General features: G+C 40.8%; 1 protein-coding gene across 1 annotated transcript; it reads right to left on the bottom strand.

Annotated features, from left to right (window-relative positions):
- Nucleotides 1-16,532: 16,532 nt before the first annotated feature.
- On the bottom strand, nt 16,533-17,499 carry LOC138897915 (uncharacterized). The gene is made up of 2 exons (XM_070183940.1): nt 16,625-17,499; nt 16,533-16,539 (listed from the first exon to the last, which is right to left on the bottom strand). Exons 1-2 carry the CDS (start codon nt 17,497-17,499, stop codon nt 16,533-16,535), a joined length of 882 nt encoding a protein of 293 aa, XP_070040041.1.
- Nucleotides 17,500-18,556: the final 1,057 nt, after the last annotated feature.

Here is an 18,556-nt window from a genome sequence, read left to right on the forward strand (position 1 = left end):
CTTGAAAAAGAACCACTGTACAAAGAAAAACCAAGGGGGAATTATTATACTACCTAACAAAAAAAATCTTTTTGTCTTTTTTCTTTCAACTTAAATCCCTCAAGACACCTGTCGAATGCGATCCATCGTCGGGAGAAGTCAAATTTTTCTACCTTTTTTGTTTTTTTAACACACTACTACTAATCATCTAGAGAAATTCTCCCACCCCACACTTAAAAGAGTGCAGTGTCCCCAATGCACAGATAAGAAAAAAAAATACTAGGGTGGACAAGAAACACCCTGAAAGGCCAAAGCCGAAGCAATAGCGGCTCATGGGTACTCAGACTTCCCCCCAGATATGGTCCTTTGAACTATCTAACTCGCTTTTGCACTCTTCTAATGGCTTTGCCTCCTATGCTTATAATCCTACAAAAAAAAAACAAATACTACAACAATAATAAGAAAAAACAAATAGAAATAAACAAAAGCAGTAAAGATGGGTTGCCTCCCAACAAGCGCCCGATTTAATGTCGCGGCACGACGCGGACAATCGAACTTAAGGCTCGCTCAAAATTTTTGGCTCTTGCAAATGAGTCACCGATACTACTTTCGTCTCATCCATGTCCAAGTAATGTTTCAACCTGTGACCATTGACTCTAAACTTGCGAGAGCCATTTTTTGATGCAACGGCTCCGGTAGGGTGAATCTCTAGCACACGAACTGGTCCGGACCATCTTGACTTCAATTTGCCCGAAAACAACCTCAATCTCTAATTGAATAATAATACCACGTCTACCAGCTTAAAATTTCACTCAATAATGTTTTTGTCGTGCACTAGTTTCATTCTTTCTTTATATAATCTTGTACTCTCAAAAGTATGGTAACGACCCCAAATTCCCTCCGTAGGAGGTCGTGATGGCACCTAGTCTCTAAGACTAGGTAAGCCTATCAATGCGGAATAATCATAAATATCTGAAATAAATAAACTACAATTCAAATAATTACAACTCCCATAACCTTGTAGAAATAAGTCACAACTGGAGTGCAAGAGTAGTAACAGGCGTCTCAGGTGCCTGCTCTCCAACTGGAGCTACTGGTTTCTCTGGTGCAGCAGCTCGTGCAGGTGCTCTGGCTGCACTACGTGGTCTTCCTCGGCCTCTGACTCGGCCTCTGCCCCATCCCCGGCCTCTTGCGACTCCAACAGGAGGCGTGGGTGTCTGATCATCAGATCCAGTTGTGCGTGTCCTCACCATCTGTGAGAGAATATAAAGACAATTGTTTAGAACATTGAAATCAACAAAGGCGCATGATAAGGAATCAAAGAAGTGAATATTTCCTAACAGTTCCATAGCCTCTGGAAGATAAGTATAGACGTTTCCGTACCGATCCGCAAGACTCTACCAAACCTGCTTGTGACTCATAACACCTATGAACCTAGTTCTCTGATACCAACTTGTCACGACCCCAAATTCCCTCCATAGGAGGTCGTGATGGCACCTAGTCTCTAAGACTAGGTAAGCCTATCAATGCGGAATAATCATAAATATCTAAAATAAATAAACTACAATTCAAATAATTACAACTCCCAAAACCCGATAGAAATAAGTCACAAGCTTCTAAGAATTTATTTTCAATGTTTTTATGTATCAAGGTCTAAAGAAAAATAAGGAAGCAACATAAAATGATAGAAGGGGACTCCGGAGTCTGCGGACGCTGGCAATTATACCTCGAAGTCTCCGTGCGCAGGTAACTCACTGACGTCTAGACTTGTAAGATGTACCTAGATCTGCAAAAAGAAATGTGCAGAAGCATAGTACGAGTACACTACAGCGGTACCCAGTAAGTGCCAAGCCTAACCTCGGTAGAGTAGTGACGAGGTCAGGTCAGGCCCTACTGGAGAATAGATAATGACATGGAAAAATATTTAAACAATTTAATAAGATAAAATGACTATGAAAATGAATCAAATAGTATGTCACATTTAATGACACCAAATAATTGCAAATAATATCTAGTGGAATCAAAACAGAATTTCTTTCAACTTTATGAAAATCACAACAATTAATCAAAGGCAACTATGGCCATAACTCAATATCAACAAGGGCACTACCGAGGTACCGCCTCGTAGTCCCAAATCATAAATAAATTCACAATATCTCATTTTCTTATCTCACCGCGGGAGCCTTCACAATTTATTTTAAAGAAAATGTTTTTTTCGAAATAGCATCCCGCGTTTTAGCCATCCTTATTACACCGCATGACATCTAGTAGTTCCCCCTACTAGTCACGCGTATCAAGCCACCCGTATCTCACCGCATGCATTTCAATACCCAGACCTTATACCACCGCATGCGTATCGATATCACAATATATCACAATTTGCATCTCAAGTGCCCAAATATTTAAATTTGCCAAAATAAATTAACGATATTTTCCACAATAAAGAGCTCACGGCTCATGCCAACATAAATCATCAATAATATTTTTCCATAATAAAGAGCCAACGGCTCCATCACAATGAGTACAAAAATCTTACAAAAATATTCAGGAATAAATAATTTAGCAAAATAATATTTCAAATCTTTAATACGTTGCTTCAATACCAAATTTAAAATGTCAAATACTTCATATTAATAATATTTAATTTAAAGAAACTCAATTTCAAATAATGCACAGAATAAAAGAAACCAAGTTTCAACCAACAGGTAAAACAATTAGCAGGAAAAGGTCAAGCAAATTTAAAGTATACAAATCAAATCAATGATGGAGAATATAACAAGATTTAATAAATTAATTAATATGCAACAGTGATCTTCACAATTTAGTCCGTGTACACACTCGTCACCTCGTGTACACGACTTTCATCACATTACAATTAATACTAATCCTAGGAAGAATTTCCCCCACACAAGGTTAGACAAGTCACTTACCTCGACTTGCTCCAATTTAACCAAGCAGTATGCTTTTTCCTTGATTTTTTGATTCCGGTCGACTCGTATCTAGTCATAATTAATTTGATACAGTCAACAAAATGTATAGAATTAATTCTGTAAGAAAATACTACAGTTTTCTATAAACAATCCGAAATTAACCCAAAAATAGCCCGTGGGGGCCACGTCTCGGAATCCGGCGAAAGTTACGAAATATGAACGCACATTCAAGCACGAGTCTAACCATACCAAAATGACTAAATTCCAATAACAGTTCGACCCTCAAATCCTCAAATCTATCCAAGAGGGTTTTCAAATTTTTTCCAACTTAAATCCTCAATTAAATATTAAAAACAGTGATAGATTCAGGTAATCTAATAAAGATTGAGTTTAGAACACTTACCCCAACGTTTTCTCTAAAAATCTCTCAAAAATTGCCTAAATCCGAGCTCCAATTCGTTAAAAATGTCCCATTTTCAGAACTTAAACATTCTGCCCAGGCTTTTACTCATCGCGATCGCAAACATCCACACATGATCGCGAAGCAAAAATTACCACTGCCCAAATTAACTCTACGCGATCGCATATATCCTCACGCGGTCGCAGAGCACAGAATTCCCAGCTCTACGCGATCGCAGTCCTCCTCTCACGTTCGCTAGTCACAAGGTCTCAAAGCTATGCGATCGCATCCCGCTTCACGCGATCGCGAAGCACAAAACTTAGCAGCCCTCAATTAACCTTACGCGATCGCAAACAATGCCACGCGATTGCGATGCACAACTTGCCAAACCTATGCGATCGCGGTTGACCTCACGCGATCGCGAAGAACAAAATTAACACTGCCTCAACTAAGCCTACGCGATCGCGAAGAAGGTTTAAAATACCAGAAATCAGCAGCTACCAGCAGTGCCAAAATTAAGGAAAATACTCCGAATACCATCCGAAACACGCCCGAGCCCCTCGGGACCTCAACCAAATATACCAACAAGTCCTAAAACACCATACGGACTTAGTCGAGTCTTTAAATCACATCCAACAACACTAAAAACATGAATCACCCATAGATTCAAGCCTAATGAACTTTGAAACTTTCAATTTCTACAAACAACACCGGAACCTATCAAATCAAGTCTGATTGACCTCATATTTAGTACGCAAGTCATAAATGACATAACGAGGCTATGAGAATTTTCAGAAATGGATTCCGACCCCGATATCAAAAAGTTAACTCCCTGGTCAAACTTCCAAACTTAAATTCCTATTTTAGTCATTTTAAGCTTAATTTCACTACGGACTTCCAATTAAAATTCCGATCATGCTTCTAAGTCTAAAATCACCATACGGAGCTGTTGGAATTATCAAAATTCTATTCCGGGGTCGTTTGCACATAATTTGACATCTGGTCACTATTTGAACTTAAACCTTTTTTTCCATCAAAATTCCATATCTCGGGCTAGGGACCTCGAAATTTGATTCCGGGCATACGCACAAGTCCCAAATTAAGATACGGACCTACCGGAACTGTCAAAACACTGATCCGAGTCCGTTTGCTCAAAAGTTGACCAAAGTCAACTCAATTGAGTTTTAAAGATCAAATTCTCATTATTTTCCATTTTTCAAATAAAAACTTTTCGGAAAATTTTATGGACTGCGCACGCAAGCCGAAGAATGATAAATAGTGCTTTACGAGGTCTTAGAACACAAATTTAATTATTAAATTTAAAGATGACATTTTGGGTCATCGCATTCTCCACCTCTAAAACAAACGTTCGTCCTCGAACGGAGTTAGAAAAAGTACCTGAGCTAGTGAATAAGTGTGGATAACAACAGCGCATATCATGCTCAGTCTCCCAAGTTGCCTCTTCGACTGGATGACCCCTCCACTGAACCTTCACGGAAGCAATGTTCTTTGACCTAAGCTTTTGAACCTGCCTATCCAAAATGGCCACTGGTTCCTCAACATAAGATAGATCTTTGTCTAACTGAACCGAACTGAAGTCTAACACATGAGACGGATCGCCATGATATTTCTGAAGCATGGAAACATGGAATACCGGATGAACTGCAGAGAGACTAGGTGGTAGTGCAAGTTTGTAAGCCACCTCTCCAACTCTCTCAAGAATCTCAAAAGGCCCAATATACCTAGGGCTCAACTTGCCCTTCTTCCCGAATCTCATCACACCCTTCATAGGCGAAACCCGGAGCAATACCCGCTCACCAACCATAAATGCAACATCACAAACCTTCCGATCTGCATAACTCTTCTATCTAGATTGGGCTGTACGACGTCGATCCTGAATTAACTTAACCTTTTCCAAGGCATCCTGAACCAAGTCTATACCTAATAGTCTAGCCTCGCCCGGTTCAAACCAACCCACTGGAGACCGGCACCGCCTACCATACAAGGCCTCATATGGAGCCATCTGAATGCTTGACTGGTAACTATTGTTATAAGCAATCTCTGCAAGTGGTAAGAACTGATCCCAAGCACCCCCAAAACCTATCACACACGCACGAAACATATCCTCCAGTATCTGAATAGTGCGTTCGGACTGCCCGTCCGTCTGAGGGTGAAATGCTGTACTCAACTCTACCCGAGTACCTAACTCACATTGTACTGCCCTCCAAAATCATGAGGTAAACTGTGTACCCCGGTCAGAGTTGATAAATATTGGTACACCGTGAAATCTTACAATCTCGCGAATATATACCTGAGCCAGCTGCTCTGAAGAGTAAGTAGTAATCACAGGAATGAAATGAGATAATTTGGTCAGCCTATCCACAATCACCCATACTGCATCAAACTTCCGCTGGGTCCGTGGGAGCCCAACAACGAAATCCATAGTGATCCGCTCCCATTTCCATTATGGAATCTCTAACTTCTGAAGTAATCCACCCGATCGCTGATGCTCATATTTCACCTGTTGACAATTTAGACACCGAGATACATACCCTACTATGTCTTTCTTCATCCGCCTTCGCTAATAGTGTTGTCTCAAGTCCTGATACATCTTTGCAGCACCCAGATGAATGGAGTACCGCGAACTGTGAGCCTCCTGGAGAATCAACTCACGCAAGCCATCTACATTGGGTACACATAGCCTGCCCTGCATCCGTAGTACACCGTCATCTCTAATAGTGACTTCCTTGGCATCACCGTGCTGAACTGTATCCTTTAGGACAAGCAGATGGGGGTCATCATACTGACGTTCCCTGATACGATCATAAAGAGAAAACTGAGAAACCATGCAAGCCAAAACTCAACTAGGCTCGGAAACATCTAGTCTAACAAACTGGTTGGCCAAGGCCTGAACATCCAAGGCTAAAGGCCTCTCTGCTACCGGTAAATATGCTAAGCTGCCCAAACTCTCTGCCTTACGACTCAAGGCATCGGCCACCACATTGGCCTTCCCAGGATGATAGAGAATAGTGATATCATAATCCTTAAACAACTCCAACCATCTCCACTGCCGCAAATTAAGATCCTTCTATTTAAAAAGATGCTGTAGACTCTGGTGATCGGTGTAGATCTCACAATGGACACCGTACAAATATTGCCGCCAAATTTTTAAAGCATGAACAATAGCTGCTAACTCCAGGTCATGTACATGATAATTCTTCTCATGCACCTTTAACTGTCTGGACGCGTAGGCAATCACCCTACCATCTTGCATCAATACTGCGTCGAGACCAATACGCGACGTGTCACAATACACAGTATAAGATCCTCTACCTGTAGGTAATACCAATACTGGGGCTGTAGTCAAAGCTGTCTTGAGCTTTTGGAAGCTCTCCTCACATTCCTCGGTCCACCTAAACGAATCACCCTTCTGGGTCAATTTGGTCATAGATGCAGCAATAGAAGAGAAACCCTTTACAAATCGGCAATAATACCCCGCCAAACCAAGGAAACTCCAGATTTTCGTAACTGAGGACGGTCTGGACCAACTCTGCACTGCTTCAATATTCTTTGGATCTACTTTTATCCCCTCACACGAAACTATATGACCCAAAAATCCTTTCTCTCAAAATCTGAAGCACAGTCCTCAGATGTTGTTCATGATCTTCCTGACTCTGGGAATACACCAGAATGTCGTCAATAAACACAATGATGAAGGAATCAAGATAGGGCTGAAATAAACTATTCATTAAGTGCATAAATGTTGCTGGGGCGTTGGTCAGCCCAAAAGACATCACAAGGAACTCGTAATGACCATACCGAGTCCTGAAAGTAGTCTTCAGGATATTTGGCTCCCGAATCTTCAATTGATGATAGCCTGAACGTAAGTTGATCTTAGAGAATACTCTGGTACCCTGAAGCTGATCAAATACGTCATCAATACGTGGCAATGGATACCTGTTCTTCACGGTAACCTTGTTCAGCTGGCGGTAATCAATACACATCCGCATAGAACCATCCTTCTTCTTCACAAATAAGACAGGAGCACCCCAAGGCGATACACTAGGCCGAATGAAACCCTTATCAAGCAATTCCTGTAACTGTTCTTTTAATTCTTTCAACTCTGCTGGGGCCATATGGTATGGTGGAATAGAAATGGGCTGAGTGCCCGGTAACAATTCAATGCCAAAATTAATATCCCTGTCGGGTGGCATACCCGGAAGATCCGCTGGAAATACATCGAGAAAATTCCTTACTATAGGAACGTACTCCACGGTAGGAGTATAAATACTAACATCTCTTATATAGGCCAGATACGCATAACACCCCTTCTCAACCATTCGTTGAGCTTTAAGAAATGAAATAACCCTGCTAGGAACATGATCTGAGGTACCTCTCCACTCTAGCCGCGGTAGACCTGGCATAGCCAACGTCATCGTCTTGGCGTAACAATCAAGAATAGCGTGATAGGGTGACAACCAGTCCATGCCCAAAATAATATCAAAATCCACCATACTGAGCAATAATAAATCAGCCCTGGTCTCAAAACCACTAATAACAATTCAGCACGACCGATACACATAGTCCACAATAATAGATTCACCCACGGGTGTAGATACATAAACAGAAGAACTCAAGGAATCACGTGATATGCCCAAATACGAGGAAAAATAAGATGACACATAAGAGTAAGTGGAGCCTGGATCAAATAAGACTGATGCATCTCTATGACAGACTGGAATAATACCTGTGATAACAGAATTGGATGCAACGACATCTGTCCTAGCAGGAAGGGCATAATATCTAGCCTGGCCTCCCCCTCTAGGGCAACCTCTACCTGCCCGACCTCCACCTCTAGCTGGTTGTGCAGGTGGAGTGGAAACTGGTTCAGTAATCATGGCCTGAGAAGCCTGAGGACCCTGTGGAATAGGTGGGGCCTGAGAAATCTGTGGAGGGGCACCCTTCATAAATCTGGGACAATCTCTCATAATATGACAAGTGTCACCACACTCAAAACAAGCCCTCGGAGGACGTGGCTGCTGGGACTAGCTCGGGCCTGATCGATTAGACTGCCCGCTGAAAGCACCCCGTACAGGAGGTACAAAAGACACTGGTGGTGCATAATATGGAACCTGAGGTCTGGGAGTAGTCGGAATACCGCTGGAAGCTGAAAGTGCTGAATGAATAGGATGGCTCACATAACCTCTACCATGATGGGCTGCAATTGGGGCACGAGAATTATTATATGTGCCAGAATATCGGGGTCTCTTAGCTTCCCTCTCTTCCCTCTCCCGAGTCTGTATACCTTCCAATCTCCTAGTAATTGACACCACATGTTAGTATGTGATGTCCATCTCCAGCTCTCGGGCCATACTGTATCTGATACTAGGGTGAAGACCCTCAATATATTTACGAAACCTGCTCTCGAACAGTAGCAACTAAGGCTGGTGCATGCCTAGACAAATCACTAAATCGGACCGCATATTCTGACACGGTCATAGAACCCTGGCGCAGCTGCTCAAACTCTGCGCGCCATGCATCTCTAAGACTATTTTTTGGCGGAAAAATGCATTTCTGCAGTCCATTATGCGAACGCAGAATCACTTTGCGGGCCGCATAATAGCGCTGAAGTGAGCAGGAGAAGGGCCATGAGGAACATACTCCCTTAAGAACATATCTAAAAATTGAGTCCAAGTAAGTGAAACTACCTCAGCCGGACTATCCAACTCATATGCCCGCCACCACTGGTAGGCTGCTACTCTAAATTGGAATGTCATGAAAGAAACCCCATTAGAATCCACAATACCCATAGTACGAAGGATACGGTGATATTCCTCCAGAAAACCCTGAGCATCCTTTGAAGCTAAACTGTTGAAAGTGGGAGGGTGGTACTTATTATACCTCTCGAGCCTGAGCTGTTCCCCCTCTGAAACTGCTGTCCTAATCTCAGGCCGAACTGGGGCAACTAGCTGCACTGGTATAACCTCTGGGGCATGGTCAACTTGGGCTCGTGGATCTGGAGTACGGGCGGCGGGAGTCTGCGCTCCTCCCCCAGCCTGAGATGTGGTAGGAGCAAGTGGAATTAATCCTGCCTGAGCTAAAGTGCCAAACATGCTCAAAAACTGGACAAGAGTCTCCTGAAGTGCAGGAGTAGTAACATGTGTCTCAGGTGCCTGCTCTCCAACTGGAGCTACTGGTGGCTCTGGTGCAGCAGCTCGTGCAGGTGCTCTGGCTGCACCATGTGGTCTTCCTCGACCTCTGACTCGGCCTCTACCCCATCCCCGGCCTCTTGCGGCTCCAACATGGGGCACGGGTGTCTGATCATCAGATCCAGTTGTGCGTGTCCTCACCATCTGTGAGAGAATAGAAATACAATTATTTAGAACTTTGAAATCAACAAAGGCGCACGATAAGGAATCAAAGAAGTGAATATTTCCTAACAGTTCCATAGCCTCTCGAAGATAAGTACAGACGTCTCTGTACCGATCCACAAGACTCTACCAAACCTGCTTGTGACTCATAACACCTATGAACCTAGTGCTCTGATACCAACTTGTCACAACCCCAAATTTCCTCCGTAGGAGGTCGTGATGGCACCTAGTCTCTAAGACTAGGTAAGCCTATCAATGCGGAATAATCATAAATATCTGAAATAAATAAACTACAATTCAAATAATTATAACTCCCAAAAACCAGTAGAAATAAGTCACAAGCTTCTAAAAATTTATTTTCAATGTTTCTATGTATCAAGGTCTAAAGAAAAATAAGGCCGCAACTTAAAATGATTGAAGGGGACCTCAGAGTCTGTGGACGCTGGCAGTTATACCTCGAAGTCTCCGTGCACAGGTAACTCACTAACGTCTAGACTGGTAAGATGTACCTGGATCTGCACAAAAAGATGTGCAGAAGCGTTGTACGAGTACACCACAGTGGTACCCAGTAAGTGCCAAGCCTAACCTTGGTAGAGTAATGACGAGGTCAGGTCAGGCCCTACTGGAGAATAGATAATGACATGAAAAAATGTTTAAACAATTTAATAAGATAAAATGACTATGGAAATGAATCAAATAGTATGTCACATTTAATGACACCAAATAATTGCAAATAATATCTCGTGGAATCAAAACAGAATTTCTTTCAACTTTATGAAAATCACAATAATTAATCGAAGGCAACTATGGCCATAACTCAATATCAACAAGGGCACTACCGAGGTACCGCCTCGTAGTCCCAAATCATAAATAAATTCACAATATCTCATTTTCTTATCTCACCGCGGAAGCCTTCACAATTTATTTTAAAGAAAATATTTTTTCCGAAATAGCATCCCGCATTTTAGCCATCCTTATCACACCGCATGACTCTTAGTAGTTCCCCCTACTAGCCATGCATATCAAGCCACCCTTATCTCACTATATGAGTTTTAATACCCAGACCTTATACTACCACATGCGTATCAATATCACATTATATCACAATTTGCACCTTAAGTGCCCAAATATTTCAATTTGCCAAAATAAATCAATGATATTTTTCACAATAAAGAGCTCACGGCTCATGCTAACATAAATCATCAATAATAATTTTTCATAATAAAGAGCTCACGGCTCCATCACAATGAGTACAAAAATCTTACAAAAATATTCAGGAATAAATAATTTAGCAAAATAATATTTCAAATCTTTAATACGTTGCTTCAATACAATATTTAAAATGTCAAATACTTCATATTAATAATATTTAATTTAAAGAAACTCAATTTCAAATAATGCACAGAATAAAAGAAACCAAGTTTCAACCAACAGGTAAAACAATTAGCAGGAAAAGGTTAAGCAAATTTAAAGTATACAAATCAAATCAATGGTGGAGAATATAACAAGATTTAATAAATTAATTAATATGCAACAGTGATCTTCACAATTTAGTCCGTGTACACACTCTTCACCTATACCAATCCTAGGAGAAATTTCTCCCCCACAAGGTTAGACAAGTCACTTACCACGACTTGCTCCAATTTAACCAAGTAGTATGCTTTTTCCTCGATTTTCTGATTTCAGTCGACTCGTATCTAGTCATAATTAATTCGATACAGTCAACAAAATTTATAGAATTAATTTTGTAAGAAAATACTACATTTTTCAATAAAAAATCCGAAATTAACCCAAAAATGGCCCGTGGGGCCCACGTCTCGGAATCCGGTGAAAGTTACGAAATATGAACGCCCATTCAACCACGAGTCTAACCATACCAAAATGACTAAATTCCAATAACAGTTCGACCCTCAAATCCTCAAATCTATCCAGGATGGTTTTCAAATTTTTTTCAACTTAAATCATCAATTAAATGTTAAAAATAGTAATGGATTCAGGTAATCTAACAAAGATTGAGTTAAGAATACTTACCCCAACGTTTTCTCTGAAAATCTCTCAAAAATTGCCCAATCCGAGCTCCAATTTGTTAAAAATGTCCCATTTTTAGATCTTTAATACGTTGCTTCAATACCAAATTTAAAATGTCAAATACTTCATATTAATAATATTTAATTTAATGAAACTCAATTTCAAATAATGCACAGAATAAAAGAAACCATGTTTCAACCAACAGGTAAAACAATTAGCAGGAAAAGGTCAAGCAAATTTAAAGTATACAAATCAAATCAATGATGGAGAATATAACAAGATTTAATAAATTAATTAATATGCAACATTGATCTTCACAATTTAGTCCGTGTACATACTCGTCACCTCGTGTACACGACTTTCATCACATTACAATTAATACCAATCCTAGGGAAAATTTTCCCCACACAAGGTTAGACAAGTCACTTACCACGACTTGCTCCAATTTAACCAAGTAGTATGCTTTTTCCTCGATTTTCTGATTCTGGTCGACTCGTATCTAGTCATAATTAATTCGATACAGTCAATAAAATTATAGAATTAATTCTGTAAGAAAATGCTATATTTTTCAATAAAAAATCCGAAATTAACCCAAAAATAAGCCGTGGGGCCTACGTCTCGGAATCCGGCGAAAGTTACGAAATATGAATTCCCATTCAACCACGAGTCTAACCATACCAAAATGATTAAATTCCAATAACAGTTCGACCCTCAAATCCTTAAATCTATCCAAGAGGGTTTTCAAATTTTTTCCAACTTAATTCATCAATTAAATGTTAAAAACAGTGATAGATTCGGGTAATCTAACAAAGATTGAGTTAAGAACACTTACCCCAATGTTTTCTCCGAAAATCTCTCAAAAATCACCTCAATCCGAGCTCCAATTCGTTAAAAATGTCCCATTTTCAGATCTTTAATACATTGCTTCAATACCAAATTTAAAATGTCAAATACTTCATATTAATAATATTTAATTTAATGAAACTCAATTTCAAATAATGCACAGAATAAAAGAAACCAAGTTTCAACCAACAGATAAAACAATTAGAAGGAAAAGGTCAAGCAAATTTAAAGTATACAAATCAAATCAATGATGGAGAATATAACAAGATTTAATAAATTAATTAATATGCAACAGTGATCTTCACAATTAAGTCCGTGTACACACTCGTCACCTCGTGTACACGACTTTCATCACATTATAATTAATACCAATCCTAGGGAAAATTTCCTCCACACAAGGTTAGATAAGTCACTTACCTCGACTTGCTCCAATTTAACAAAGTAGTATGCTTTTTCCTCGATTTTCCGATTCCGGTCGGAAAATCGATTTACCCCAACGTTTTCTCTGAAAATCTCTCAAAAATCGCCTCAATCCGAGCTTCAGAACCTAAACATTCTTCCCAGGCTTTTACTCATCGCGATCGCAAACAGCCACACGCGATCGCGAAGCAGAAATTACCACTGCCCAAATTAAATCTACGCGATCGCGTATATACTCACGCGGTCGCAGAGCACAGAATTCCCAGCTCTACGCGATCGCAGTCCTCTTCACGTGTTCGCGAGTCACAAGGTCTCAAAGCTACGCGATCGCAACCTGCTTTACGTGATCGCGAAGCACAAAACTTAGCAACCCTCAATTAACCTTACGCGATCGCAAACAATGCCACACGATAGCGATGCACAGCTTGCCAAACCTATACGATCGCGGTTGACCTCATGCGATCATGAAGAACAAAATTAACACTGCCTCAACTAAGCCTACGTGATTGCGTCCCAATCTTCGCGATCACGAAGAAGATTTAAAATACTAGAAATCAGCAGCTACCAGCAGTGCCAAAATGAAGGAAAATACTCTAAATACCATCCGAAACACGTCCGAGCCCCTCGGGACCTCAACCAAATATACCAACAAGTCCTAAAACACCATACAGACTTAGTCGAGTCTTTAAATCACATCCAACAACACTAAAAACAAGAATCACCCATAGATTCAAGCCTAATGAACTTTGAAACGTTCAATTTCTACAAACAACACCAGGACCTATCAAATCAAGTCTGATTGACCTAAAATTTTGTACGCAAGTCATAAATGACATAACGAGGCTATGAAAATTTTTAAAAATGGATTCTGACCCCGATATCAAAAAGTCAACTCCCCGGTCAAACTTCCAAACTTAAATTCCTATTTTAGCCATTTCAAGCCTAATTTCACTATGGACTTCCAATTAAAATTCCGATCACGCTCCTAAGTCCAAAATTACCATACGGAGCTGTTGGAATCATCAAAATTCTATTCAGGGGTCCTTTGCACATAATTCGACATCCGGTCACTATTTGAACTTAAACTTTTTATTTTACTTTATTTTTCATCAAAATTCCATATCTCGGGCTAGGGACCTCGGAATTTTATTCCGGGCATACGCTCAAATCCCAAATCACAATACGGACCTATCAGAACTGTCAAAATACTGATCCGAGTCCATTTACTGAAAACGTTTAAAGCTCAAATTCATATTTGTTTTCCATTTTTCACATAAAAACTTTTCGAAAAATTTAACGGACTGCGCACACAAGTCGAAGAATGATAAATAGTGCTTTACGAGGTCTAAGAATATAGAATTAATTATTAAATTTAAAGATGATATTTTGGGTCATCACAACTTGCCCACTTGTTTGTGGGTGATACGGAGTAGAACTTTATGGCGAATGCCATATTTCTCCAACAACTTTGCAAAGGCTCGGTTGCAGAAGTGCTTGCCCCCATCACTGATGATAGCTCTTGGAGTTCCAAATCTGGTGAAGATATTTTTTCTCGGGAAACCAATAATTGCCTTCGCATCATTTGTTGGAAGTGCCACGGCTTCTACCCATTTCGAGACATAATCCACCGCTATAAGTATGTACTTTATTATTATATGAGCTGACAAAACCTCATCCATCGAATACTTCCACCTCTTGAATTGGGTTCATGGGCATCTCATGTCGACGAAAAATATTCCCCGTCCGTTGGAACTCATCACAACTTTTAACCCAGAAGTGTGCATCTTTAAACAGCATCGGCCAATAAAAACCTCACTCCAACACTTTAGCAGTTGTCCTTACACCTCCAAAATGTCCTTCATATGGTGAAGCACGATATGCCTGCAAAACAGAAGATTGATCTGTCTCGGGAATGCATCTCTGGATCATGCTATCAAGACAAATCTTAAACAAATATGGTTCATCCCAGAAATACATGCGACAATCACGAAAAAACTTTTTCTTTTGCACAAAAGACAAGTCATATGGAACAATACCGCTTGCCAGGTAATTTGTAATATTTGTATACTATGGTGTAGCCTCAAGGCTCGTTGCTAAAAGTTTTTCATCTGGGAAAGTCTCCATGATCTCCTCCACCTCAACCTTCTTTCCCGCTCCTTCAAGCCTAGACAAATGATCAGCAACTTGGTTTTCTGTTCTCTTTCGGTCCCGGATTTCCAAGTCGAACTCTTGTAGCAGTAGCACCCATTGAATTAGGTGCGGCTTTGACTCCTTTTTCTCAATTAGGTACCTGAGGGCAGCATGGTCAGTGTAAACAATTACCTTTGAGCCTATCAGGTATGAGCTAAATTTATCAAATGTGAACACCACAGCTAGCATCTCCTTCTTTGTCACTGTGTAATTTAGTTGGGTGCCGCTCAAAGTTCTACTTGCATAGTATATCGGATGCATGACTTTATCTTTTCGTTGCCTAAGAACATCTCCCACAGCATAGTCGCTTGCATCACACATCAGCTCAAAAGGTTGCCCCCAGTCGGGGGCCACTATGATTGGTGCAGTCACCAGTTTCTTCTTCAACTCCTCAAACGCTACCCTACAGTCATCAGAAAACACAAAAGGGTGATCTTTTTTAAGCAGTTTACACAAGGGGTTAGCAATTTTTGGGAAATTTTTTATAAATTATTTGTAAAAACCGGCGTGGCCAAGGAAACTTCTTATTGCTTTGATGGAAGTGGGTGGTGGTAACTTTTCTATCACATCAACCTTTGCACGATCTACCTTAATGCCTTTACTTGACACTAGGTGCCCTAAGACTATACCTTCTTGTACCATGAAATGGTACTTTTCCCAGTTGAGCACCAGATTAGTCCATACATCTTTTCAGCGCTCTTTTCAGATTCTTAAGGCAGTCATTGAATGAGTCTCCCACCTCTGAGAAATCATCCATGAAGACTTCCATTATGTCTTCTACCGTATATGTGAAGATGGCCATCATGCACCTTTGAAATGTGGCGGGTGCATTGCATAGGCCGAACGACATTCTCCGGAAAGCGTAGACGCCATATGGACAGGTGAATGATGTTTTCTCTCTATCTTCCGAGGCAATAGAGATCTGGTTATACCCCGAGTATCCATCCAGAAAGCAGAAGTGGGACCTCCCAACCAATATATCTAACATCTTATCAATGAACGGCAGGGGAAAATGGTCTTTTCGGGTTGCCTTGTTCAATCTTCTGTAGTCCATACAAATTTGCCATCCTGTGACTGTTCTTGTTGAGATCAGCTCGTTGTTCTCATTTTGTACCACAGTCATTCCACCTTTCTTTGGCACACATTGAACTGGGCTAATCCAGTTGCTATCGGAGATGGGGAAAATGATTCCCGCATCTAACCACTTTATCACCTCCTTTTTCACAACTTCTTTCATGTTGGGGTTCAGCCTTCTTTGATGTTCTCTGGAAGGTTTGTGGCCATCTTCCAGTAAAATCTTATGCATACAGAAGGCCGGGCTGATACCCTTAATGTCTGCAATGGTCCAACCAATTACAGTTTTGCACTCTATTAATACCTGCAAAAGTTGTTCTACATGCACATCTAACAAACCAGATGAGATAATAACAGGTAAAGTTGAGTTAGGTCCTAAGAAAGCATACCTAAGGTGAGGTGGTAGCGGTTTCTGTTCCAACTGTGGTGGCTCTTCGATCGATGGCTTAGCTGGAGGAGTCTTTCTTTCTTCTAAATGCAAAGACTCAAATTCGAGCTCTCTTTTCCAGAACCCTTGGCCTTCAAGAGCCAGCACCCACTCCGCCAAGTCCTCTCCATTTACTTCTTCTAAGTTCATGATACATGCTGTTAGAGGGTCTTTAGCATTTAGAGTCTTATCTTCCTCCTCCAAAATTACATCCACATCTCCTATCAGAGAGCAGTTAGCAAATTCACTTGGTCGCTGCATAGACTTCTGCATATTGAATGTTATCTCTTCATCGTTCAGTCTCATTTTTATCTCTCCAGTTTCACAATCAATTAGAGCTTTCCCAGTGGCCAAGAATGGGCTTCCCAAAATTATGAGAATCTCCTCGTCAACTCGGCAGTCTAGAATGACAAAATATGCTGGAAACACAAACTTTCCAACCTGCACTAGTACATCATCAAGGATATCTGATGGCCTCTTCACTGTCCGATCGGCTAGCTGTAGTAACATGGATATGGGTCTTGCTATTCCAATGCATAAACTTTTGTAGATAGCCAAGGGCATCAAGTTTATGTTTGCCCCTAAACCACACAATGGTCTAGCAAAAGCATAACTGCCTATTGTGCATGGGATTGTGAAACTCCTTGGGTCTGACAACTTCTCAGTTATGGGTCTCGTCACGATAGCACTACAGGTCTGGGTTAGTGTAACAGTGGCCAAGTCTTGGAAGTCAAACTTGCGAGACATCAAATTCTTCATCATTTTGGCATACCCAGGCATCTCCCTCAATGCGTCAATCAGTGGAATGTTCACTTTGATTTGTTTCAACATCTCCATGAATTTCTTATACTGCTCATCCTTCTAATATTTGGCCAATCTCTGTGGGAATGGTGCTGGAAGTCGCTTCCTTCCTATGATTTGAGTTTTATCTTGCTCGGGCACTACTTCTACTATTGTTTCTTACACAACCTCAGTCTCCTTTGCAACCTCTTTTTCCTTGCTTGTGCTCTCTTTTGCATATTGTATTGTTACCTCAGTTAACCATGTTGAATCATCTACCTCAATGGGTACTGGCACAAGTGTTTCAATTGGTCGGCTTTTGCGAGCAATTTCTTGCTCTAGATCTAGGTCTCTACCATTTTTTAGACTTACTGCCATAAGCTGCTTCGGGCCCTGCTCTTTTGGATTAACATGGGTGTCCGCAGGTAACGTCCCTTGGGGACGATTATTCAGAGTCATCGATATCTGCCCTAGTTGAATCTCAATGCTTTTTGATAGGTGAGTCGTGCGATACTACCTTTTCATGCATCTGGTGCATTTTTTCTTGCATCTGGTGGACCTTTTCTTCCATTTTCCCGCTGGCCCCAATGAGTTATTGCAACATTCCATTAATTTCTTACAACCCATCATCTTGTCGCACTATCTGTTGTTGTTGAGATTGTTGATAAGCTGGTTGTTGATTTTGCTGATTGTATCTCTATTGCCTTTGGTAAGGCACAACTTGACCCTGTGGTCGCATAGCTCCAGGATTGCTGTTATTATTGAACTGCTGTTGTGTTGGTCTATATTGCTGATTTTGTTGCCCCCAATTCTAACCACCTTGCCTCTGTCCTCCATAATTTGCCACATAGTTCATATTTACCTAATAGTTCTGATGGTTACTTTCCGCACTCTACGAGCATACATATGGTTGGTTAATGTACGGTGTACATAAGCCTCATTAGTCGCGTCAACTATGTGTACTTGCTGCTTCTGGCCTGATTCATCGATCTTTTTGGTGAGGATACTCATTTGCGTCATCAGAGTGGCCATATTCTCGGCTATGGAGTTGTTTGGGTCCAAAGCCACTGAGTGAACTACAGGATTGATCGTAGAGTCTCTTGTCATCCATCCT

This window comes from Nicotiana tomentosiformis, chromosome 8 (genome assembly GCF_000390325.3).
Source record: "Nicotiana tomentosiformis chromosome 8, ASM39032v3, whole genome shotgun sequence".
Classification (NCBI taxonomy): Eukaryota; Viridiplantae; Streptophyta; class Magnoliopsida; order Solanales; family Solanaceae; genus Nicotiana; species Nicotiana tomentosiformis.